Consider the following 27212-nt stretch of genomic DNA (forward strand, 5'->3'; position numbering starts at 1 on the left):
CACCTAGCATCTGTAGATAGATGGCTGTACAAGCCAATCATTGGCTATCAGAATGTGTGAGTACTCAAGTCTTTTAGATAAAATGGAATAGTATTTGAACATGATACACACAGCCTCCTGTACGCTAAATCATCTCTGATTGCTATGCCTAATACAGCACAAACACCATGCAGATGATTGCTACAGTGTGCTGTTTAAGGACATGTAGGGCTGACTGTAAACAGGGCTGGTTCCTAGACCCTATGAAGCTTACTTACTAACTCAGAGTACAGCTTCTGTTCTAGAGAATTCTATTATCTTATTTTGTTCAGGAGTAATTTCATTTGCCTCCTTTACTTTGTTAACTGCCCATAAGTCTTTAAGGAATAAAGTATCTAACTTAAACTCATGTAAGAAATTTCAGCTTTTTATAATTCTGTCTTATAAAAAGATACTATATTACCTTGGAAACAAGGTTGAGGAAGCCAAATACTTTACTTTTGCATTTCTATTCACTTCCACAGTCATGGCTACATAAAAATTATAATCCCAAAGGAATATAATATATTTAGGATGTTTAGAAATTCTCATTGACAGCTGTATTTTCTGTTCTAATGTTTAAAGTTCCATACTCCTTTTTGAGTTTGGAACAAACAGATAGTATGCCATATTCTCTTTTCAAAGTGGATGATGGGCTAGACTTTGGTCACACAGTGATAAACAGGTCTTTATTATTTTGGACACTGATACAATGAATCTAGTGAGCATTCTTCCCAAACTAGCATGTGCTCTTTTATTACAAGCATGATGAACATTACTGATGTGGGTACAAGTTTGGCTTACTGTAGAATTGGCTGATATCATTAACTGGACATTGAGTAAAAATATAATACATGATGGTTTTTCCCAGTTTGGTTGATGTTAAATTAGTATATTAATATATGCCTCAATGTATGGAACTCTTAAAGCTCAAAGAGACTTAACAGGCAATATTTACCTATCATCATTTTATACAACTTTCAGATATTTAACTTTGAAAGAAAATACATTTGTATGTTAATAAAGTATCACAATTAAACCTTTATTTTTCTCATTAGAATGAAATAATGAATCAAATGAAATAAGAAAAATGGCAAGGAAAGATTTAGCATGAAGCAATATTTCTTAAAAGAAAATGTCAAGAATGTTATAAAAATATGCACATTGCTTATAAGTGAATGGCAGAGTCCAGCCCTTTACCTTAAAATAATCAAAGGTATTCATAGCCTTTAAGCTTCACTTTAGGACCTTAAGCTGGGAATGGACCATTCCTAAATAGATGGTGTTCTGAATTTATAATAAAAGTAAATAAAGTAATCTTTCTGGAAGACTATCTGGATGCATTCTTTCTCAAGCCATAACTATTATATTTTGGAGGAAGGATTGTATTAGTTGTTCTATCTTTCTTTGCCAGAGAAAGATTTATTTGGAATAGGTCTAAACAAAATATCATAAAGTCAAAAATAACCATGGAATATTTAAAATTATAATTAATGAGTGAAGATTGAACACCTATCTTCTTCAGTATGGGCTTTGCAGTCATTTGCATATTATATTCAGCCAACAATCACATTTTAAATTTTAATTAGTAGACATTGAAATATAATTAGCAGCAAATAACAGAATGACAAAGCTACAAAAATTCTTGAAGAACCAAGGAAGCAGCGTTATTTACTCTGAGTGTGAAGTGCTCTTCCAGGAACCTGAGGAGTCAAAATGTCTTCTTCAGCATTCCCACTTGGCCTCATTCTATTTCTGAGATAGAATATTGATAACATGACGAGATCTGTCAAAACCAGGATGTGCATTCTTCAGACTTGAGATCCCCAAACCTCAATAAACACACATATAAAGGAACGCAGCAAATTCCAACATGGCATACACACAACAAAATTAATTCATTTATCAGAGACATATACAATTTAAATATGCATTTTCCAGGAGGAAGCAGAGGACAACAGAGACAAACCTTAGCTGTCAAACCAGTGGAACAGAGAAACACACTATAAAACTCACACAATACATGAGTTACAGATGAAAAATAATGCTTTAGGAAAAGAAGTTGGCAGCCTAATATATGCTCATGTATATATTTGTATATAGAATGAAGAAAGTTAGCTTGCATGAGGGTCATATCTATCTACCTTGAAGTCATATCACACATACTATAAGCAATTTACAGAATTTGCCAGGTTTGCATACACAGAAATTGCAAAATGAATTAAAATACATTGAAATATAGCACACTCAATGTGTATGAATATAAGCCTCTCAGGATTGACTAGAATTGGCCATAATTGGCACTTGCTACCACGGAACAAGGACGGCGATTGAGGAAAAGAAGGGAAACTCCAAGGAAAATTCCAAGGGGAAAAAGAAGTTAAAAAAAAAAAACCAAAAAATCAAAACTTGCTTTTGATTCTTCCTTATGTAAAATAAAGGTTGCCTGTTGTTGATTTGCAGTGTCCAGCATTTTGTTTTTTGTTTTTTTGTTTTCCCCCAGCTGGGGTGCTGTTTGAAGATAGTTTACATTTCTTAGGCTTTCCATCTTTGTTTGCTTCATTCAGATTATGTGTCCCTTGGTAGGAAATTGGTGAAATCCATGGAAATATTTACTATACTGATGACTTTCAGGCCAACTCTTGAGCAGTCAGTGAAATGTAGATTTTATTTGTTGAAAGAAGAGGGAAAAAATAGATCTTGTTATTAGAAAATGTCCTATCGCTTCACATTAATTCTCTTCAAATAAAAGATCAGCCACTTCCCAAAGAAAATACTATCAATAAAGCGTGTGTCAGCCTCTTCACTTATGCTTCCGGAAGCTGACGCTCCTTGTGTAGGTAACTAGAGTACAGGGGTGCAGAATGGTGCTTGGAGTTTAGGGTCAACTTTGCTGTCCGCTCCGTAGATTTTACAGGCGATTTGCTCTTTGCTTTAAGAAGAGAAAGTGATATTGGAAAAAAGTCAGCACTTTAGATTAAAGCAAAGCACCCTTCACAAAGCCACAAACAAGAAGCAGGACAGAAAGTCCATGGCTTGTAGCTATCCTCGCACCTGCGGAAGAAGTTATAAGATATTCGCTCATCTTGAAGATTTCCAATGCTCCTTATTAGGCTGTTTTAAACATATACATATATATATATTTAATTAGCTCGCCAGCTTGGCTCTGGTGCTCATGAATGTCTTGGCATGCACTGCAAACAACAACACATACAAAACATTTCAGTCCCAAGAAGCTGGTGGTGTCTGTTTTTACACAATGCCATCCCACGGCTGGGAACTCAGAGAGCAAATGAATCCAAACATGTTTCCCTTAAGAAATGGCATGAATCCCACTTCTTGTGATCATTTGGTTGTTCCCACCCTTGTCCCTGAGAGCACACTTCCTATTTCACTAGTGTGTGAGTGTAAAAGTGCGGAAGAAATCCAAAGCTTAAGAGCACCGTGCTGCTCAGTGCTGAGGGCTGTGGTGGAGGCAGCCACCTCTTGGGGATTACTTTCTGAGTATGACCCTTCTCAAGCTTTTATCCCTCATGTCTGGAGAAGAATTATCAATGCTAGGAACTGAACAAGCCCTGAAACTAGTTGTATATGGTGGGGAGGCGATGAAATTGTGCTGTCATAATGCTTCCTTTATTATCCAGTCAACTTCTGGCTTGATGACATATCAGCAACTAGTAGTAAAAACCAAAAAATCGTGAGGGACAAAAACACTCTTTTTTTTTCTTTGTTTAGTTGGAGAATGGTTATAAAGAATTGAAAAGGAAAAGGGGTGCAACTTCGAATTGTTCAATATTTCAGCTAAACCAGGTTGATTCCTTAATCCCAATGATAGAAACTGATGCACTCAAAGAGCTGCTGTATTCTAGACATGTAAGACTTTGGAATGGCCTGTTGAAAGACCAACGTGTCTGCTTTTTTGGTCAGGTTGCTTTGGTGCTGATTCTGATTTGCTTTTCTGGGAGGTGGCCTGTACATGTTGCATGGAATCTCCTTCCATCAACTAAGGACTGGAGACCCAGTAAGTGCCCTGTATGCAACTTTAGCTTCTGTGAAAACGTTCTGAGACCCAAAAGATACTCTCAGTCCCCATGTGGCTCTAAGTACAGAGAACATGCAAATCAAACATGTATTCTAACCCACTAACTGCTTGTAGCTAAGCATGTATTCATGTTAGATTTTGAAGTAAGATTTTTTGACAGAAAGAAAAAGACAAATTACTACCCAGTTCTCTAAATAGCTGATTGCACTTGATTTGACAGAAATATATATGCTACCAAGAGAAATTTAAAAATGATGAAAGTAGCAAAATCTTTGGAAAAGGCTTCACTCCAGGAGTTATTTTGTGATGGAGCAGTTTCCTTCTCCAGTGAGTGTTAGAAATTGGGTTCTAACTGAAATTACTCATTCTCGGTGATCCCTTCTTAGATGTACTCTTTCCAGAACATGCCTGGCCCATCATACCTCTCACATATTAATGAAGAAACAGCTGCTTCATTTCGACTCAGCATTTCCTGTCATATGTCTAGCACGTGCAAGTTAAAGCATAATTTACATGAATGTTTTCATGGGAAATCAAGCCAGTCTGATATAGTTGAACATGTTTGAAAGGCACTGGAAATTTAAATTGCCTTCAGATGCACAATCCACCATTGGAACACAGAACTTTCTTTTTTCCTGGTTGGACTCTTTCATCCACTCAAGTTGCATGCATTCACTAACACATTTCTAATTCAATGAATTTATTGATGCCAGGACAACCATAGACTTTGTTCTAGGTGGTAAATTCTACGTTCTGTTTCATCATATCACAAAGTTGTTTTCACTTCTTGTTTGGTTTTTATTTGTGTCCCAAGAGAGGAGAGATAGACTGATCTTTTTGCAGCCTCCAAGAGAGTGAAATTTGAGTCTCTAAAATGCTGGAGTCTGTCTTACGTAATTGTACTAAATTACCAACATTGCTGTTTCATTAAAATTCATACTATTTTTCAGAAAACAATATTGTCAGCCAACATACTCTTGTTTATTACATATAAATATCAGAAGCATTGTTTTTCATCAAGAACAAACCAGCAGCTCTCCAGGCACCCTCTTTTTCCCCATACAGAAACATTTCACTTTTGTGGAAACAGTAAGCCAAGTTTGCAGTTAGAAGCCTTGATTTCCAATTTCTGTTGCCATCCACTTCTGAGACTTCAAGTGATACACTTACTTATTCTATGCTTTCTAAAATCAGCCTAACTACGAATGGATTATGATTGTTTTGGCCTTTTCATATTAGTAAGTCAGATCTGCCATAGGACACATTCACCTACTTTGTTTAATTTAGTTTCTTTCCCTCTCTTGCCAGGTCAATCATGTAACTCATCACTTGCCCTAAAGCATTATACATTTCAGCAATCATTGCCCTCAGAAGACCTGAGGTCCACATTATCTTTTTTTTTCTCCAGAAAATGGGACTCACTTTATATTCTGAAATTTTCAAGTATTTTGGTTATGCTTCTCTTGTGCCTTCATATAGTTAATATTGTTTGCAATTAATTATGTTTATATATTATCTCACTGACCACAATCCATTAAAAGCAAAGTTCTGAATTCTTTAAAGTAATTGCTAAGCATACTGTTCATATAAAAAAAATAAAGCCTTTAGAGGTTTTAAACTTTTGCCTCTAACATAAAATACTCTGTGAAGGAGAGAGATGTTATTATCTAACTGCTGGAAGAAAATGTGCAGGTAGTATGTCTAGGATGAGATAGGCCAGATCTGATAAAGAGTTTTCTTCCAGGTTCAGAATGCATCTAGTTATGTCCATTGGCTTGTAGCTAACCAATAGTGGCACCTGTCCCCACCCCTCAGGGCTTAAAGATGTACATAGGCCACTGTTGGGTGTCATCCCCATATCTGTGAAGCTGGTAGAGATATTTTCTCTACTGTAAGTAGAAAAGAAGTGCTCAAGAAATCTCAAAAGCCTGTGTAATGCAGAAGTCTAGCTTTCATTTCTTTCTTTCTTTCTTTCTTTCTTTCTTTCTTTCTTTCTTTCTTTCTTTTTTTTTTTTAAAGATTTAGTTATTTATTTTGTATACAGCATGTATGACCAGAAGAGGGCACCAGATCTCATTACAGATGGTTGTGAGCCACCATGTGGTTGCTGGGAGTTGAGCTCAGGACCTCTGGAAGATCAGTCAGTGCTCTTAACCTCTGAGCCATCTCTCCAACCCTCGCTTCCATTTCTTATCTCCTCTGACGCCTCATGGTTTTGGCATTGTTTCCAGGGACAAAGACAAACACACAATTCTCAAGAATGTGAGAAATGAGTCTGACTAACCAGCACTACACAAAAGCCTCAACAATTCCATCATCATCACCACATAATATAATAGAAATTTCACTTGTTTGTTTTTAAGTAAAATTAAAAACAATCCAAGCTCAGTAGTCAAGACTTGGCAAACTCCATCAGTTGAACCAGAAATGATATGTGTTACATAGACTGCTAATATCATCTGTCCTGACAGCTATGCTCTGTCCCAGGTCATCAACTGGAATCACATTCATAAAGAAGTTTGGCCTCCATCTTCCTCTCATTTGTTAGAAGCAGTTAAATTGTCTCCTTCTTCTTATCCCTTGCCACTGTCCTCTGCCAGATGGAAGCATTTAGCTTCCCCATACTTTCCATTTAGCATTTATTTGTACTGCATGTCTAGCTATGCTTGTGATCTCTAAAGTGGCTCAGGATGTATGGGGGAACTGCTATGTATAGTACAGCAAATAATTAAAGACACAGTCTCATTCCTCAGAACAATCCCAGGTGCTTAATGCACAGATGAAGAAAACAATACTCAGACAGAAAGCCACTCACTCTGAGTTACACAGAAAACAGTGAGGCAAAGGCCTAAGTGTGATGCCCAAGTGTGGTGCCAGCAAAGAGCCCTGATATGCTCCTGCTTGCACCGTGGGGGAGTGGCCCGACTTCCAGATTTTCACCTGTGTGAGGTCATCATTTGGAGAGTATGCTTGAGAGGCAAACCGAGTTCACACAAAGTTTACTTTTCTCTAGCTATGGACTGATAAACACCAGAAATAGAAATATCACCAGGTAATAAGTGAACTTTTATTGAGCTCAATGTTACCAGGTAGCACTGATACAATGTTTTGAACTTTTCAAATCATAAACTTTTGGAGTTCAAAGTTTCCTCAAAATCTCTTAAGTGTTTGAGTGAGCTGTGGGTTCACCATTATTCTGACATCACCTTAGCTAAGAATTTTTTTCCCAAGGTTTTGATTTAAGATAATGGAACGGTAGGTCAAGTGTTGAAGATGTCATCATTAGTAGGCTGCGGTGGAAGGAATAGCAAAGTTCATGGTTTGGAGGAAATATCACCAGTATGAGTATCAAATAACCAAGTGGGAAGTGGAAAGAAGTATCTCAAATTTGAACTCATGCAAAGTTTATTTAAATATCTGCTTTCTTTTGACTCCGAATATTTTATGCATTACTTTCTTATGCACACATGCCTTTTACTTGGTGTAGGAACAAGAAGCCCCCCTACGGAAAGCGTCTGTGGGACACTCCACGTGTGATGACTGAGAGCCTCTCCCCTTCTTTTTCTCCCTGACCACCTAATATCATCAAAAGGAACAAGAAAAAAGAAGAAAGACATTCTCTCCCTGGGTGGCTCCACTAGTAGAATACTTATTTTGCAAGAATGAATATCGGAGATGCTCATTGTATGATCAGAACTCCTCTAGGATAAACGCAACAATAGCCTGGTACTCTGCTGTCTGTGAAGTCAGTGTCTCCATGTCCTTTAAGCCCCATAGCAGACAGGCCTCTTTGAATTACTTTTCTTTATTACAGATGTCAGCTCTAAGAAGTGAAAAGAAACGGCAGTGGAAGAAAATCTGAGCTAACTTTTGATGAAAATTTTATTCAGGTTAGCTTATGATAAATCACTACTAACAGGAAAGATCAAATAATAGTATGATTTTATCGTAAACTTTTTTTTTAGAAGAATACGTTTTTATTAGAAATCCTAAGGGTCCAGGGACAATTTCTTTTAGAAATCTAGCTTTTATAAAGAAGTTAGTATCATTTTGACAAAATATCTGAATCACTAACTTTGCTGTGCCCTGGCATGTTGGCAGTAGCAGCTTTTCCTGCTTTCCTTTGGTCAGCAAATTACAGTCCTCTTCTAGTTAGAGGGCTTTGTATTGAGGACCATGGAGAAAGGGTAGCTGCCCCTCCATTCCAGGTATAAATAACAAGGCATTTGGATGATACTCTAGTCACCACAGAATGTTCCAGACTTTCTCCTTGCTTAAAATAATTGGTCATGTCAATGTTTCTAGATATTTATTTTCTAATGAAGACTGGAACTGTAAGAGGAATGTTGTGTCCCTCCAACTAAGATTATAATACATCTTTTATAATGTTTATCTATGTATTCAGTGTGTGTGCGCGCATGCGCATGGACATGTGTACAAGAGATTGTGTGTGCACATGTATGTGGAGGCCAGAGGGCATATTCCTCCATCACTTTTTACCTTGTATATTAAGCCTAGAGCTCACAGATTCAGCTAATTTAAAGAGCCAGCTTGTCCCAAGTTTCCCCTGTTTCTAATTCCAATGTGTTGGGATTATAAGAGGCTGTCACAGTCCACCTGGCACTTATGTGGATACTGATACATGTTTACATGGGAAGCACTTCTATCCAGAGAGCCAGTTCCCCAGTCCTGAACTCTGTGTTTTACACTTGTACAGAAATAGTTTAATTACTCAGCCAACTCCCAGGCTGCTGTCATAGGGCATCTTAACTAAGCACATTTTCATGGTGATGTCCCCACCCAAGCAAAAATGACCTTATCAGTCTTGTAACTTTGACATGACAGATTATGGCAGGACAAGCTAATACTTCTTGAGTACTTCTTTTACCTCTGACTTTGAACATGTGAACTTGCCATAGCCCCTTATTGAAAGGGTTTGTGAAATTTGTTCAGGTTTACTCAGCTGGTAGTCAGTGCACTGAGTTCCAATCCAGGTTATGTTAACTTTAGAACTCAGATGCTGACAGTTAATACATAATTATGCATCCCATAATTTCATCTGGTAGTTTCTCATACCCGAAAACGCTAAACTTTCTCAATTCTGACTGTTAAAAATAGAGGGGAATATGAGTGGCTTTTACAAAATGGAAGCAAAAAGAATGAGACTTGGTAGATAATCAAAAGGTTCCAAAGAGGGAAGTTAGAATATCATACTTTAATAACAATTCTAATACATAAATAAGTATTACACATAATTAATACTCTGTTTCCTGGCATATGAGTAAATGCTGCTAATGTGTTTAAAACTATTTACTCATAGAATTTATAATGTCTGTGTATATGCTTTCATTATTAGTTAGCAAACTGTTTTATAATGTGAAGGTAGATAACAATCCAGGTTCTTTTGATAATCAAGTTCTACACATGCAGTTTTCCTACACTGATAATATTGAATAGTTCCAAATTTAATGAAGGGATTAAATAAATGCCTTCAAAACGGGTAATGAAATAGAGACAAATCAGGACAATTGGCATTGGAGTGCGATGACAGGAACAATGCCCATGATTCACCTACCAAGAGCAGCAAGACTATGGACCTTGAGTTAGGAGGCCAATACAAGATACTCCACAGCTAGAGTGGCTGAATGCTAACGGTAGCGGTCAGAGAAATGTATTTTAATGATGCCTGCACTGATGAAATATAAGTTTGTCTTCTTAAATAAATTGAAATTATGTCACCATAATTTGGAAAGTGATAATTTTGTACAACTTAAAATTTATTTTTTGCTGTTCAGCAATTTTTGGTTTTGAGGTGGCAACTATTGGAAGACCCAATGCCAACAAGACAAAGAAACCATCAGTCTTGTGTCTTTAACAATACACTTCTTCAACATAAAGCAAAAGGGTAAGATTTTATGAACTCATTTTTCAGGTTAGTGCTAATGATTTACCATTTTATGAATCTAGTGGTTCAAAATTTTCTGAATTAAGATATTTTATAAGGTATTTGTAAAACAGGGACTTGGATAATCTTCTTAGCTGTCAGTATTAGAGATTCTAATGCAAATATTTTTAAAAATTGCTCCTTATCAAGTCATATAAATCAAAGAATCAACACATTTTGGTATCAGAGAATATACATCCAACTTCCTAGACACAACTTGTTATTAAGTATCACTTGAAACACGGGTGTGACTTTTATCACTAAGCATATAATGAAGGGTGGTCCAAGCACTATTTTCCAATTTTCTCTGTCCATCACTATATAAGTGGTCTGAATTTGTTTTCTTAAGTATTAACCAACTTATATAAAATGTATGCATCTTCTTAACAATAATGTACTTTTATGGTTTGCATTGCAGATAAACTAAAACACAAATATTCAAATCTTAAGCATTCATTTTACCCTAATTTTATCAGCTAAACAGGGACTACAATAGCATTAAAAGCACTAAGACATAATTCATAGCCCCAAATATTCTATAACATTTTAGATCAACATTTCTCAACCTTCCTAATTCTGTGACTCTTTAATACAGTTTCTTATGTTGTAGTGATCCCCAACCACAAATTTATTTTTGTTGTTATTTTATAACTGTAATTTTGCTATTGTTATGAATAAGAATATAAATATCTGTGTTTTCTGATGGTCTTGGGGGATCCCTGTAAAAGGGTCATTTGATCTCCCAGAAAGGTTGTGACACACAGGTTGAGAACTTCTGTTTTAGATGGTTGAAATAGAATTTTCAAATTTGGTAAGCTTTTTTTTTAAGTGGTTGTAATTCTATTGATCACTCCTTTAATGCAGCATTTGTCCACATTACTTATTTAAAGACTGGAAATAAGAACATTACCTTCAACCCACATGAATTTGTTTGATGAGAAAATTTAAAAGTGAAATATTTTACAAGCTACCAATGACACTTCTACATATTTGTCTCTAAGACATCTAAATGATACAAGGAATGGCTGATGTAGCAGTATACTCTGTCACAGCTCTATATACACCTTTACATAGAGGCATTCGAGAGTATCTGACTACATTATTTAATCTTCACTAAAATGTTATTGACTTTGAAGATAAAATTGCTTCCTTTAATTTCATTTTCTGTTTTTATTTTCTCCATAGTTCCATAGTTGTCTGCCTAATAGAACAAGGAATTGGAAATCCTGGCTTCACAGTTTACTTTGAGTCAAACGTGGAGACTGTGAAGCAGTCAGGTTTAGTACTAATGTTCCTTGTTTATAAGTCTTTCTGTGCTTGGTAACTTTTGATATTTCCAATAATGACACATCACCTAAGATCTTAATATTCCTTTGAATTGTGAGGCTGAACCGTATCGAGAGAGCATAAGACTGAATATTTTATTTATGGATATTATGTGTGCTTGACTTATGCATTCATCAGGCTCAAGTCTTCTTGCTTAGAAACAATGACTTGATAGTCATATTATCTATTTGGTGTCCAGAAAGTATGGTGTTGCATATGTGTAAAATATTATGTGGATAAAATGTTCCTAATTTTATCCTACATCAAATTTCTCAGTATCACATTTTCATAACAGTGCTTCATTGTAAACATGTACATCCCTGCATCTATTTTAATTTTGTCATGAACTCCACAGTCACATGACAGTATTATTTTCTTCATTTATTGTACTGTCATGAGATGTCTACTTTTATTTTTGAACCAGGCACATTTTAAACATTAAATTGTTTTTTATAGCAAAGTATCAAGTTATTATACTAACTGTATAAATACAAATTCAAATGTTACCATCTTGACATTTTGATGCACATTTTCATGTATCATTTTTATTAGTCTTCTATGATCATAGATCAGATGGATTTAAAGTTTTACATATGATGTGTTTTTACTTAAGGGTTTGTTTCCTATAGTTTCTCATGTTATATTAGATATTGAATATTCCTATTCTCATTAAATATTCTTTAAAATATGGTTCTAGAAGCTGCATAATATTTAATATATGCTTTAATAATTCATAGTTGACTATTTTGGTTTTAGTCACTTTAGTGTATTTTAAGTCATATGAAAATCTGTCATGAATATAACTGGTCAGAAGTACACATATGATTCACTACTGATCTAGAAATTTCTTTCCACAAGTACAATTTCAGAGAACATGGATCTAAAGCCCTATGTTTGACCTTCCCTATCAAGTCAAATTGTCCTTGGGAAGGGATGTTCCATCTCAGTGCAGAGTGGTGGGACGTCCAACTCATTGTGACCTTGATAATCTCATTATTATAAGCAGTATGTGCTACAATCACGTCTGTCAAGTTTTAGAAAAATTACTAGGGATTTTTAACTTCATTAAACATGTGAATACCTGTAATAAGTCTGACAATTGCAGTACTGAGTCTAACGACCCAGTGAACAGCGTGTTCATTTACTCAACCCTAAATTATCTCAATAAGTTGCTCTATTCACATCTGTGTGATCCATTATTATTTGTTATATTTTTCAAAAATGACTCTTTTACATCTTTTCCTTTTGGAAACTACTGAGGATTTTGCATTATGTTCTGACTTTTTCCTCCCTGGATATTGTATCTAGATAGAAGATTGAATTGAATTTATATGTTAGTCTAGTTTTTAATCCATGTCACATGATCCCCTGCTGAGTGGGCCACAGTCATAGCACATTTCTCTATTGACATGCTTCCTTCCTTCCCTAAGAGTTATACAAAAATATTACCTTGCACATTGATGCAAATTTTCACTAAATTTTTAAACATTTATATTACTTATAGTAAAATGTCATTTTCATCTGCAAACTATTCCTAAGCCTCAGATCTCTGATTTGACATTCCTATTTTTGGTTTTATTTTCATTTGGAAATAGATACTAAATCATGGAAAAATGTTTCCTTTTTGCTTCTTTTAATTTCTTTCCAATGTTTATTTCTAATTTATATTGCTTAACACAATTTTAGAATTTTCCAATCTTTGTTTTCTCTGTTCATATTTGTCTTCCTTTGATTTATTCTTAAAGGGTGGCTATGTGATAGTCTTTCAGGAAAGACAAAGAGGGTAGGTGGCACTGACCTCACCCATAGTTTGTGATAGTCTTTTAGGAAAGACAAAGAGGGTAGAGGGCACTGACCTCACCCACAGGGTAAGTTTACTTGTTAAATGTTTACGATTCACGATTTCACTCAAGGCTGAGAAATGACCTGGGAGATGAGCATTGCCATTTCAGTTTTTATAAACAAGAGCATTTCTAAAGTTCAGAGAGATTCTGTGGGCAATTCATTCACAAGAAGAAGCTGGTAGATTGTGAGTCTAGCAATCAATCTCTATCCACCCAGGATCACGAACTAGACTTTCATTATCTTTCATTATTGGCTTTTACATTTTTTTTTTACTGTTAAAGCTTTTGAAAATATTTTCAAAAAACATTTTTTAGCTGCATCTCTAATCACGTAAATTCTTTCAAAGGCTGTTTTGAAAGCTTTAATCTAATTTTGACAATAGAAGCCTTGCTGCTTATTCAGGTCCATTTCTTAAAGTTCTTTGGAAATTTATTTCAGTTTAAAATAAGGATCTAATTACAACCTTGGGAAAAACATCTGCTGGTCAATATGATGTGGTTCTATAGAGAGAAACCTACCATTAATTAATGGCATCGCAACAGAAGGGGAAAGAAAGCTTGGAAATGACAGGTGACAAGACATGAAGACAGTCTTCCCTCTTTAACTTATCACATCTCTATGCTCCCAAAGGAAAATATTTGCTTCATACAAGTAGACTCAGACACTTACAGCCTTTTTCCTAATGTATAGTTTCTCTTTCTATATCTCAGTCACCTAAAGTCAACTACTCTCAACAACAACAACAACAACAACAACAAGATGTTTGTCTTATGTGCCTAGAGATATTTTTTTTTTTAGTGGCTAAGAGCACTTCCAGGGTTTGACTTCCAAAACCCACATAGAACTCACAACCATCTGAAACTCTAGTCCCATGGAATCCATCCCTCTTTTCTGCTCTCTGTGGGAACTGTATTCATGTGATGCACAGATATACACGCAGTCAACCTTCCCATATACATAAAAAAAAAATAAAGGAAAAATACTAAAAATACTTGTCTTCACTTTCTAGAGAGACCACATTGCCATGGCTTTTTTTTTTATAGTTGCTCTAACTTTGTGATTATTTTTGGTAATCTCTTCTTATGCCCTATTTACAAATTAAACTGTGTGATCAGTAGGTACACAAAGGAAGAGAACAGCATTTATAGGGTTCCCGTTATCTGAAGTTTCATGAGTCCTGGAATCTATCCCCTATAGATTAGAATGGCCAAGTGTGCTCTCATTGCTTTTTGCTGGGAATAACATGCAATTACATGCAATGAAAGTCATGCCTACACTGTAATTGACTATCGTTTATTTAGAAGTTAAATGCCAAGACTTTAATGTATAATTCTCAGAAGTCTGAGGATTGTGCTGTAGTTCTCTTTCAGAGAATGAATAGATAGAATCATAGAGCTATCCATGCTTGATCATGGCCTGGTCTTTACTGCTGTACACTCTTCCTCTGCTGGCAGCAGAGGCCAGGCAAGAAGTTCAGCCCCTTGGCCTTCCCATTTGAGACAAACACTAGCTGTATATTATCTTTTCTTCACAGCAGCAGGATTTCTTGGAGGAGTAATGCTGCTTTTCATTTCTCTTTTAGGATGTTTGTACCTTTGACCCATAAGGTAAGTTATTTCCAGCAGCTTTCTAACTTCTTGGTCATCTACCCAGGAAGATGCTCATATTACAACAGCAGCTTCTAAGTTCTAAGATCTGTGAGACACACCATTTGAGATACAGCCTAGAACACTGACAGATTCGGTTTCATGTCTCCTCAGTCACAGATGGCCTAGTAATCACAAGTGAACCTTCACCATGATCTGAAAAGCCTATCCAGGCAGAAGATACTGAGTTTCAGTTAGTAAAATTTGCTAACGTTTTCTGTAGAAGTTTACCAGTACAGACTCCTCATCTACACAATTCCTATTCTAACAGCTCTAGAAGATTCTCTGTCCTGTGGTATCCAAATCATTACTTCTCATCTGTTTTTCTCCTTATTCATTTACCATCCATTTACATGGCAGTCATTTAGTTGATGGAATAACAATGATCAAATTAACCTACCCTAAACATCAACATAACATCTGGGTTATGTGATGGCTCTGTACCTCAGTGTGGAACAGCACTTACTCATACATTACATCAATCTTCATGAAAGGCCCTCAACTTTAAATCCCATCTACCCAATTACTCTGAAATTTTGACTTAAGGACGTTTGAACCCAGCTACTCTTGGAGAGCTGCCATGTTTATCAGCAGCAGAGGAGCTCCAGTGAGCCCTGGGTTTCTGGCAGCTATTAGCAGCAGCTGACTCTAGGCTCTAAGGATAATATCATGGTGGAACCACAAAAATCATGTTTCAGAGTTCAGAGAACCAGCATTCCCATCGAGTGACTAGAGGCTTCATGTGTAGCAACAAAACTAGCAGCATCCTTAACCACTGTCTGTCGGCTTTCTTCCCACTCCCAGCTGTTCAACCCGGGAGCAAAGAAAAGAGCTTTGCAAGTCCCTGTCAACACGAGAAAAATACAGTAGCCAAAGTAAAGGCTCTATGAGTATTTTGAGATGCCACTCTCATCACCGGATAGAGTTATAATTTTCTGCTTGTTTCAAAAGGCTTTTGAAAACTAGTCATTCTCATAGTTTACAAACATAAAGCTACTCCTTTCTGGTCCCATCCTCAGACGCTGTAAGTGAGGTGCTAGATGGGGTGTTAGTACAGGAAAGTGTGACAAGCTCTCTTGTGGGCTCTTGCATGTAGAGGGTGCAGGATTCACTTCAAGAATCATTGTTAATAGTCTACATCATTTGCGAGATTGTGGTATAAATATTCACTTCTTCTAGGCATGCCAATTCCTCTTAAATTCTTGCAGGATCTGCTATCTGTTGCCAAGTTACAGTTAGTGTAGCACATGTCCTAGTTGGCCTGAACATGAGACTTACAGAGCTGAAAGAGGCATGTTTTGCAATATAAAGTACAGCATTGGCTTCACAGCAAGTCTGACCAATGTGATGGAGGAGAACTGCCTGGGGAAACAATGTAGTTTATTTCCTGATGGGGGCAGGATAGAGTAGTATAGAGGGATAACATAGGAATTCACAATCAAGGAAAGACCCATACAGAGGAAAAAAAAAAAAAAACATTTGCAGGGTTATAGAGGCAAGAGAATACCTGGAAACACTCAGGAAACACTAAGCATGAAGAGCAAGGGCCAGGATTCTGACTTAAGAAACAGGAAATGAGACTATAAAAGTTAGTGGTGGGCACTTCAGAAATATTTTTTTTTTTTTTGTAGAAATGATGGCTCTTAGAAATAACACACGAACTGTTGTGATACATTCTTTACATTGGAATTGAAACACAGAGGCTTGTAAGAGCTTTAGGATAAAGAAAGCAAGGAGGGCATGTTCAAAATAAAATCAATGTTTGTAGAATAGAAAAAAAATGCAATTTTCAGGAGTCCATCTTGGGGAGAAAGTAACTGGGACAAAATGATGAATTGAACTGGCAACTGAAAGAGAGAGAGAGAAGATATTTCCAAAGTTTTCCCAGGAGCCACCATTAGGATGATACTATTAGATGTTCGGAAACAAGAGGAAGAGCATTTCTTTTTAGTGAATAAGATCAGATAATAACAGATAGCTCTGAACACCTGAGTTTCAGTGGCCTATGTGGGTATCTACTACTGTGAAAGAATCCCCCCCCCCCCCCCGCATGCCCAGTCTTGAAAAAAATGGCAGTTAATTATTATCTCTTACTGCTGTGTATGATGTCTGGGCTGAGCTGGACAGTTCTTGTCAGGAGATAGAATTAGAGCTGAGGTTAGATATTGGCTGGGGATGATGGATGTTCAAGATGGCTTCCTCATGGTGATTAGCTACCAAGAGGTGAGGACAGAGGCTTTGGGACCTTGTAAGGCCTGGAATTGGAATAGCATAACTTCCCCAAACTTTGTTAGTCATATGGTCCCAGGCTAATGCAAACTCCAGTTGAAGGAAAACAGACTCTACTCAGCAGTGGAGTATCAATAAATGTGCCCCTAGCTTATATTTTCCACAAGGTGTTGAAGACCCACATTCAGGGATGTTTGGGAGACAATTATGAACGCTTGTCTGGGTCTGCTGAAAGAAATCGGAAGGAGAAATGTGAATGGAAATATTTTCTAAGGAAAATTAGCAATCTAAACTACAAGATAAAGTCAAGAGGTTATGAATGATAAAAGAATAGCATTACGAAGGGAACTAATTGATGCAAGAGAGAAAATAAAGCAGGGGGCAAGGAACAGGGAGCCAGTCTCTGTGCAAGAGAGGTCAGAATGTCAGAAATGGGTGGAAAGCAGTGCTGTCTAGATGTTGGAAAGAATGAGTTACAAAGGAATCTTCAATAGACATCATTAACTTCTCAGGAGACATCAGCAGTAGCATTAACAAAGGAGCAGTAATCCACGGAACTGAGGTCAGAGAAGGGGACAGAGCATAGTACTACCCTTCTGGGAGGAACTGGCATCAGCTGGGCAAACACTCAGAGATCTGGCTCTGCCTGGTGGAAGCAGGGCATGCCTTCCTGCTGGCTTTATTTGCCTGTATGTCGGGTGGCTTGGAATGGTCAGCAGAAGATAAGGAAACAGGAGAAATGAGGCAAGCGGACTTGGTCAGTGTAGGAGAAGGTTAGCTTCTGAAGGACTGGGGGTGAGGTATGGAGGAGACAGGGTGCAAAAACAAAGCAAGGTTAGTGTGCTTGATTATTCAGGGATATGGTGGAGGGAGGAGGGAGCTAGAGTAAGTCTTCAACTTCCTGGAACGTGGAGCTAAGCCCTGCTACCCTGACAGAGGTCCCAGATTTCCCATTCTGGTCCCCCCATTCTCCTGTCAGAGAAGTCCCAGGGAGCCTTTGTTGATTCAGACAGGAAGAAAGAGGCCTCCTTCCTCCTCAGAACAGCTGTAGAACATTTCTTTAAATTCTAATTCCATGCTTTGATTGTCTCATGTATTATATTTGATAGCTTTTTTTTCTTTGCAAGCTTTGTGTATAATAAAAACAAACAGAACAGGACAAAAATATGATGGGTTTGATACGAACTACTTCTGTCCTGGGCACACAGAACTGGAGGGGACTCCAAAGAACTGAAGGTGAGAAATTTGTAAGAAAGTTTTGTTTATCTATCTGCATTATATTTTCTTTTTGCTGATTTGTTCTAATTGCTGATTATTAAATGAAAATAAAATTTAAGGAACGTTAAATGTTAGAGATTTATAATTATTTATCATTTATAACACAATTTATAAAGAGAAAGAAAATGGTTACAAGCAAGCAAGGACAGCATATAATCACTAGCTTTGGGGAATTTTTGAAAAACAAAAAACAAACAAACCAGGACTAGTCACACTAAATTATTATCAAACCTATATCTGGTTGCATAAGGAATTATCTTTTCCCTCTTCCTTTTCATGATAATTTTGCTTCAGAATTAAATGAATTTTTAAGACAATTTGAAGATTTTATATAAAGCTATTTTCAGCAAATATGTTTCCTTCATAAAGATATAGAAATTATTTGACAGGAAAATAGTATGAATTTAGAGATGAGTTTGTGAATCTAGCCAATTGAGCCAAAGAATGTAATAAAAATAAAGGGCTGAATAAATTAGTTTATTATAGCACAGGTTAATATGACCATACCATATATGCTAGGCCCCCTTGTATCAGTTGATAAAATATGAAAGGCTAGCATAGCCCTTTGCCACTCAGAGCAAGATTTTAATTTTTATGTCTTCACCATAAAAATTGCACACTATATTGAGTCAATGAGTATCCTTTTTTACGTCAAACTGAACAGTAGAGGGAGGAAGTGTGCCTTTCATTTTTGTGTTCCTGTGTTTGTCATGTCTTGAAGAGATGAGAGGTAAATAAGTGAATAAAAAAATGAAGAATTGAAATAAGTTTTATTATCAACTGGGATATGGCCATCACATGTATAATGTATGTAATATGTAATTATCATGCCAATTACTGTATTATATAAAATGATCTTAAAAGCATAAAACTTGCACAATATGCTAGAGTGACGGGGAAACCTTAACTGCTGAACGAGATGTTAGAGAATGTTGATAGAAATACATGAAAGATTTTCCAATATCGTCTGGTAGAGAAAGAAATGTTGAATGTTTTGATATATTTTATGCCCATCTTTGCTACAATCAGGAAGTGGGTGGTGCACAAAGCTTTTAGTGGATGGAGGTTTCCAGGAGACAAAATCCTCCTCTCCCTTTAACTTTTAGGAAAAACAATTTTGTACCTAAGAAGACTGATGGGAAGGTGCAAAATGAGCAGAACTGTACTTGAAAATTTAGTTTCCATCATAGCTCTAGGAGACATAGCAAAATCAAGTAGATATTTTTAAAATATATTATTTTATACCATGAAGTGAATAAGATATTTTAGAAAGAGAACACTTCATTCTCTTTAGTCATTCACATGGACTAATTGCTCCATTTGACTTAATCTCATAGATGGATTTATGGTGTCTAGCTCGGAATAGTCTACGTATGCTAATAACTTCTCTTTCAGCGTTTGGAGTTCTCACTAATTATGTTGTAACTTGACTGCTGAGGACGCTCTGTAATTCTACAGGCAGTGTTTAGCTTCTTGGTGTTATAACGTAAAAGAAGATGAAAGGGTCACAACTTCAATAGGCATGAAATCTTTGAAAAATAATAATAGTGAAAACTTGTAATTGATATATAGGCATTTGTATACTCCCATATACAATAAAAAACAGTAGTTCTGCTAGCTTTGTTCTTGAATTTGGAAAACAAAGGAGATCACAAGGAGAGAAATGAGACAAAACCACAAAGAACTGGACTTCAGAAAGGCTTAGTTGTCACTTAGCAGACTGTATGTTACCAGGACTAAAACCTAACAGGAAGAGTCTCTGCAGCATTTAAAGTAATAGGAATGCACAGGACCCTAGCTGAGCATCCTGCAGAATCTACATCACATTTATTCAAACAAAACATATAAAGAGTAAATGCATGTTGGCATGTATTATTTTATTAGTTTTTATTGATTGATTGGTCGTTTTATTTTTCTATGATGCTAGAGATTGAATCCAGGGTTTTATACAAACTAATCAAGTGTTATACCACTGAGTTATACCCCCAGACCTGGCACATCTATTTTTTAAATATTGTTAACAAGCAAGGATTTAGAGGTGTGCATTGCCTATTATTGCCAATGACTTTCCGGTGGCCTGAACCTGTGCTGCTCTACCTCCTTATAATTGGCACCAGCCACCCTGCACTCCTACAGACCCTCACCCTTCTGCCCCACTTCAGAAATCTGAAGGTTTGGGTGGGAATTATTATTTTTGACTTCACTGTCTGAAAAATTGCAGGAGAAAAAAAAACAATAAATCACCACATCAAGTGACTCCATTGTATCAGATGCGTGCTTAAAAAAGGATGTTGCTCTAATCCTAAATTAGGCAAAGCATTTGAGAAAATAGGACGGGGGTCTTTGTACACAACTGCTCAATCCCGACAGCCTTGATCCCACATCAAGGTTAGAAGTTCAGTGAGTTTCCATTGGTGGAATGATTGTATAAGTTAGGCAAAGCATTTGAGAAAATAGGACAGGGGGTCTTTGTACACAACTGCTCAGTCCCGAAAGCCTTGATCCCACATCAAGGTTAGAAGTTCAGTGAGTTTCCATTGGTGGAATGATTGTATAAGTTAACGCCATTCAGAATCACTTTAACTTGCACAGCTGACTCGAGAGACGTGTGACTAAGCTTCCAAATTGGCACCCATGGCACATTTGTAGGAGCTGCCTTATCTCTGCACCACTTCCTCCCCCCCTCACTTCCTGCCATTATCACCATCAATTTCATCACAGGCAGCTGAAGTTTCCCTTTCAAAATCAAAAGCCCTTGGAGAATAGTTCTGCTTAAAGCCATAGGTCACTAAATATATGGATGATTATGATGACTCTTTTTCATTTCCATTTTGATTAAGTGAAAGCCTCTTAATTTGGGTCATTATTGATACATAAATCTGTAGAGAAAGTGAACATGCCTTTATAATGTAACCAACATTACTTGATTTATTGTTCTTATAATGTGTAAATACAGAAAGAAGGGGGAGAATAAAAGAGTCCAGCTCTCAGTTCCCTGGATATGAACCAGTGCCAGGGACTAATGGAGCAAACTCATCCTGAACGTCCAGCCTCCTGCTCTCAATGGCTCATGTCTCCTCATTTCAATCGAGCTCGGTCTCCTATTTGAAAAGCCATCTAACATTAATCTGTCTATGCTATTCAACTGACCTTTTGGTGGGAGGTTTGTGAGTGATAAAATGAAAGGCTCAAAATGGGTTTCCATACCTGATTGTGGACTTTGTTTGGGGATTTTGGCTACCGCTTGAGGGCTGGAGGTGGAGTGCGTTCGTTGGTTGGCAGAGCTGTGGATGCTGCTAGGAACCACTGATGATGCATTCTTTCGAGGCTTCATGTCTTGTAGCCACATAGGTGAGGCTTCAAAGGCCTGCATCCTCCGAGCATGGCTGTTGGCATTGACTTTCAGGTAGGCCTGGGCCTTGTGTTCCTGTAGCTCCCCGTAGTTGGCATCAGTCACCCTGCACTCATATAAACCTTCATCCTTTTTCCTCACTTTGGAAATCTGAAGCTTGTGGGAGATGTCATTGCCTTGGACTTTCACTGTCTGAAAAATCACAGGTGAAAAACAAAGTTTCACATCAAAGGGTTTTATTCACACTATCTTAAGTTTGCTAATGTTGGGATTAAAGGGTCTTAATGGCTTCATAGTACAAATCTGAAGGTCATATTCATCCTGTTCTACAAACAGCCTCATCCACAGACTCTATTGATCATAAGCTCAATTTAAGCAGTACCAGAGTGGCCCTGCTGTCCACATTTCCCAGATTCCCCTAATAGCCCTGTCAATTTTTCAACATGAGATTGGCCTCTGCCTGGTTAACTCAGCTGAATGAAACATTGAGGAAGGAGTCCATTTCTGGATAAATTTTTCTTTTTTATGGCTACAAGACAACTCCCTCAAAACCAGGGCCAAAAAAAAAAAAAATTGTTGGTCATACCAATTTAAAAACAGAGTGCACTTTACCAAAGGCACTGATAATAGACTTGGATAGTAATATTTTTCTTCTTAGTTACCTATTGCAGGGCTCAGGCTACAGAGAAATGGCATCTGAAATCAAGGCTCGTTGTATATGCTTATGTCACTATACAAACTTGTGATGCTATTAATTGAACAATGATTTGATTTTTAAAACAAGTCAATTTTATTTATTCTAGTAATTTTATCTCAGATTAATAATAAGATCATGGGTCTAATGTATAATATTAAATATGTACTATGTATTCCATTTAATATATATGAAATATATATATATATATATATATATATATATATATATATCATCAGAGCAGTTAATTTGATATATATCATATATATTTGTCAATCCATGATTGACGGACTGGAAGATCACACAAATCTGTCAAGTTTAAGGATTTGATTGATTTTATAAACACAGAAATGAAGGGTGAAGAAGAAGGATGTTCTAGCTATTACCGTTGTAATTATGACAAACTAGCCTCATCTTCATGCTGTCAGTAGGTCAGTCTGGCCTAACAGCAAGTGCAGATTGATATCTGCTTTGCTTTCATATTTTTGTGATTTATTTGAATGCTACATTTATAAATATTTTATATGAGTTATGAATGATATCCAACTTGAGTCATATTGTTTCATTACATTTCAAAAGCCTATTGGATGGTTTCATTTTTGTTTTCCTGAGGTTGTTATTTCCTGTTAAGAGTTGGTACTCCCATTACTTTGAATTATTAACATTATTAATATTGAAATATTGCAGACCTTCATTGTTACACTTAGGTAACTCTAAAAAAAGAGCAAGAAAAAACAGTGCAATAATCCCATTAGCTAGCAAATTAATAGTCTAGCCAATTTATAATTATTTATATGATTAAAACATGCAATTTTATTCATGGACTCTAAATTTGGGCTCAATTTTTAGGTCTTTAATAAGGTAAAAAAAAGACAACTGCCTTTCATCCTGAATTTACAAAATTATCTCTTCGGGCTCAATGAATTAAAAGGATTTAAATCTAAAATCTGTTTTGTACTAATGTTCACCTTGGGCCTTTTTGGCCATTTACTGAAGCATGCGCGCCCTGTGGCTTATCCCTGTGACACTCACACTTATCTTGGTCCCGTCGTTGTCCGGGTCTCTGTCGGGTAAGAGCTCCACCTGTGGGACAAAAGTGCAAATGCTCAACCTCGCCCGAGTCCTCCAGTCCCAGGCACCGCGTTACCGCAGCAGCGCAACCACTGGGAGAGAGCCCAGCCTTCTGGTCTTGAAACACTTCAGCCAAGGGAATTTCAGAGGCAGAAGAACGACCCGAGGGAGGTCCCTACCGCACTCAGTCCTGAGGCCAGGCTGGACTGCCGCCTATGCTCCTCCCTGGAGCATCCCTGAAGTCCCCTTCTCCCCTCATTGGATTCCAAGCATTCCCTGAGACTCCCTAAGGTCCCCGTGGCCCCCTCTAACCAAGTGATACCCTAGAGAGTCCCTGTGGTCCCCAAGCATTCCTGTGGTCGCCGCCACAGTCCTCGTTGTCTCCAAGCGTCCCTGAGGTCCCCGCGGTCTCCTCTATCCTAGTTACTCCCGGAGAGTCCCTGTGGTCCCTGCAGCCCCGCAGGCTGTGCTTCCCCTTGCTGGCTCCCGGCTAGAGTCACAGTCAGGATAGTTCTTCTCCCTCTCAGTTCAGTCCGCCCTGCCTGCAGGCTCGGGGAAGGGTAGGGACAGGCGTAAACCCAACAGGGAACAGGAGTGTGGGTGGAAGTTTTCTGGACAAATTTCTGCATCTCTGACCTCCCTGCTGCTGACCAGTCAGTCTCCAGGTTCTCTTCACCGGACTTTCTCAGTCCTCTGGATCTCCTGTCCGATCGCTCGGTGCGTCTCTTTCCTGCTCTTAGGGCGCTACTCTTTTTAGCTTCTTTACGTTTTCCTTCTCTTCTGGCTTTCTCCCTTCTCCTTTGTCTCCTGCTCTACTTTCTTCTCCATTCCAGGGCCTCTCCCTGCTTTTCTGATGCTTACCCCCATCTCTCCCTATCCCCATCTTTCTCCCCGTCTCTCCTTCCCTCCCTCCCTCCTGTGCGCCCGCCTTCTCTCCCTTCTTCTCTTCAACCCCCTGCCGTGTGTGTGTGTGTGTGTGTGTGTGTGTGTGTGTGTGTGTGTGTGTGTGAGAGAGAGAGAGAGAGAGAGAGAGAGAGAGAGAGAGAGAGAGAGAGAGAGAGAGAGAGAGAGAACGCTAACCTAGAAGAGGAATATGACTCCCCTCATCCTTGATGCTGGGGAGACGGAAGGCTGGTGGAGGGTGCCCTGGTCTGTACCAGCGATACATTGCCAGTTTGGACAGCTCCGGGTATTAAGGGCTGGTTAATTCTGGTCTAAATCGGGAAAGTCCCCGCTAGTGTGACTTCCCAGGTGCTTTTAACTTACTGTAACCGGGACAAATTCAGCCTTGCTCACTCTCACAGAGCAGGGAAGGTTCCCTTGGACGCATGGACCCTGGCGCTGGTTAGACATGCATAGAACTAAGAAAGTGACGTGCAGGGGTTCTGTGGGCTATAAGCCATGACTACCTGAGAGCCGGCTGCCTCAGTCCCATGCTCCAGGTCCTCTGGTCCCCGAAGGAACCACCACTGGATCTCCAGGTACACTGAAGCAGAGCCGCTTTGGAAAGCACAGGACATTTCCACATTTTGTCCCTCGGTCGCAGTCACGTTCCGCGGGAACTCGGTAAATTTTGCTGCAAGACAGAAATGCATCATTTTGGTATGTCTGTACCAGGTTTGCTAATGTCTCTTTCTTGGAGAACTCGACACAAGTTTTTGTTTGTTTAGCCTTTTTCGTGGGCATTGAAAGGAGAAAATAAAAACAGCAATAACAACCCCAATGACATCTCTGCAGGGCTCCCTCTCCCCATTGCTTTGCCTCTGCGTGCCTTGTTCTTGGTATCATGCCTACATCACTTTGTTCTTGGTCAAGTCCAGATAATGGAGAGGTTAACGAGCTTGCCAATAGCTCTCTCTGCTAGCCAAGCAGCCCAGAGTTAGATCCAAACATCTTTTTGCCAGATTGCAGCATTCCCTAAAACTTACGGAGAGATCCAGCGAGGTGCATTTTAGACCTTCTGTCCAATTGATATATGATATGAGAAAGCCTCTGGATTCTTAAGTTTCTCAACCATCTATGACTAACTGGGATGTTTCATGTTAGAAATAGGTAGTAAGTATATTCGTACAACCCACATTCTTAATCTGTCAAAACAGTGGTTAGCAATTTTGTTCTGGAGCCCAAGTAGTGAAACAAGTTGTATACTACCTAAGAGGCATATGCTTCATCCCTACAAGTTAACCTTCACGTTTGTTCCCTTCAAGCCATTATACATTGACATATGTCAGGGGATATAAAAAAAATCATACATCCATGTTTTGTTCAGATCAAAGATTATTTGAAAGACAATACAGAGACTCTGTCTAGCCCTTTTGTTAACCTTGACACTGCCAGCTCGTAAGATTAATAGATCCATGTGAAAGTCATAAAAATTAAATGCCCTTTCCTCCTTAGAGGCATTCCTTGAACATGGGATGATGTTTTTCTTGCTAACTAGATGATTGTTCTTAGCCTTTCTAAGGGGCACTTTGCAAAGAGCTGATGGCCCTCTAGAAGAAACCTTCTATTTGTGGCTGATAGAAGGGCACAATCACACATAGGAAAGGAGGGTCGTTGAAAGGATGGCAGGACTGATTACAGCTACTTTCTGCTCATTTCTTACAGATGGTGAATCTGGGTGGCTCTTTTCACTATTTATGAAGTCTCAAAGGAACTGATTATGTTTCAAGGAAATGGACACTATGAGAAGGCAGCCTATCTGAGTAGGGTTTCTGCTCACATCAGCCAGCGGAATGGGGCATTTCTGCTTGCAGAAGTGATGCAGTCTTCAGGAGGCAAACACTGTGATCTGCTCATGGTGCCGAGGCATCCACTGCAGCCTGCAAAGTCCTGAACAACTGGGCCCAGCAGGCAGCTGCTGCTTATGATGCAATTAGTACCTGCTTGTGGGTTCTTTGGTAAACACACATGGGGAAGAAGTCACAGGGACCAGAGAAGGAGACTAAAGCTTTCTGCATACAGGGAATACTGGCAGAGAGAAATCCCTTCCAACCATCAGCTCTGTATTCCTAATGATTGCATGTGCATGAGTGGTTGCCCTGTTCATGCACATGGAACACACACAGACACAGACACACACACAGACAGACAGAAAGACAGACAGACAGACACACACACCACACCACACCACACCACACCACACCTGTGTCACTGAAGAACTCAGCCCATTGCCAGTCTGGCGTCTACTAGATTTTCTTTGAAACCTGGCTTGCTTGTGATTAATAAACTTTGAAGGAAAAAAAAAGCCAAGCCGAAGACTATTCATATTACCTAAACCCACTGTTGGCTTGATTTGAGCCACTCTCAAGCTGTCTGTCCATTCTTCCAGTTGGTACAGCACACGCACACACACACACAGCACCACATACACACTACAAGCAATGGACTTACCTTGAGAAGAAAGCCCTTGTTGTACATATAACACGGAAAAGAACACAAATCCAACAGACGCCAAAAAGATCCCCATCATGCCAAGGGAGGGAGGCACATTCGTGTAGCCAAGAGCCCCAAAACCTGAAAAGACAGGCAAGCAAGCGTGTCCACAGGCTGCTTTCAGAGCCCGGGGCGCGACACTGCACGCATGCTGCCGCTCGCGGCGAAGACTGGCTTGGGCACTGGGGATTGCGACTGGCGAGGGCTGGACCAAAGCTGGCTGGGATCCGGAGGCTTCAGGCGCAGACCCGGGCTGCCACGCTGCGAAGTGTCTCCGCCGGCGGCTGGCTGCTTCCGCTACCTGGCAGCTCGTCCCACGTCAGCCGCTCGGC

General features: G+C 38.5%; 1 protein-coding gene across 4 annotated transcripts; it reads right to left on the minus strand.

Moving 5' to 3' along the window:
* Positions 1-688: 688 nt before the first annotated feature.
* Vstm2a (V-set and transmembrane domain containing 2A) lies at positions 689-27191 on the minus strand. Of its 4 annotated transcripts, none has more exons than XM_052734793.1 (5): positions 26839-27180; positions 24855-25021; positions 23407-23457; positions 21536-21872; positions 689-2950 (listed from the first exon to the last, which is right to left on the minus strand). In XM_052734793.1, exons 1-5 carry the CDS (start codon positions 26915-26917, stop codon positions 2826-2828), a joined length of 759 nt encoding a protein of 252 aa, XP_052590753.1. In that variant the 5' UTR covers positions 26918-27180; the 3' UTR covers positions 689-2825. The 4 variants fall into 4 exon arrangements, with proteins under 4 accessions (XP_052590753.1, XP_052590754.1, XP_052590755.1 ...); XM_052734794.1 differs by having other exon boundaries at positions 2834-3072; positions 26839-27190; XM_052734795.1 differs by lacking the exon at positions 689-2950 and adding an exon at positions 3082-3212 and having other exon boundaries at positions 26839-27191.
* Positions 27192-27212: the final 21 nt, after the last annotated feature.

Source organism: Peromyscus californicus, unplaced genomic scaffold, assembly GCF_007827085.1.
Source record: "Peromyscus californicus insignis strain IS unplaced genomic scaffold, ASM782708v3 Scaffold_13__1_contigs__length_99412109, whole genome shotgun sequence".
NCBI classification, from domain to species: Eukaryota; Metazoa; Chordata; class Mammalia; order Rodentia; family Cricetidae; genus Peromyscus; species Peromyscus californicus.

Coding starts and splice junctions, on each gene's coding strand:
- Vstm2a (XM_052734793.1), bottom strand. CDS start 26,917: ATGATGGGGATCTTTTTGGCGTCTGTTGGATTTGTGTTCTTTTCCGTG. Junction 25,022..26,838: donor ACAAGGGCTTTCTTCTCAAG/GTAAGTCCATTG, acceptor TCTGTCTTGCAG/CAAAATTTACCGAGTTCCCG. Junction 2,951..21,535: donor CAAACAAAGTCCACAATCAG/GTATGGAAACCC, acceptor CTCTTCTTAAAG/CAAAGAGCAAATCGCCTGTA.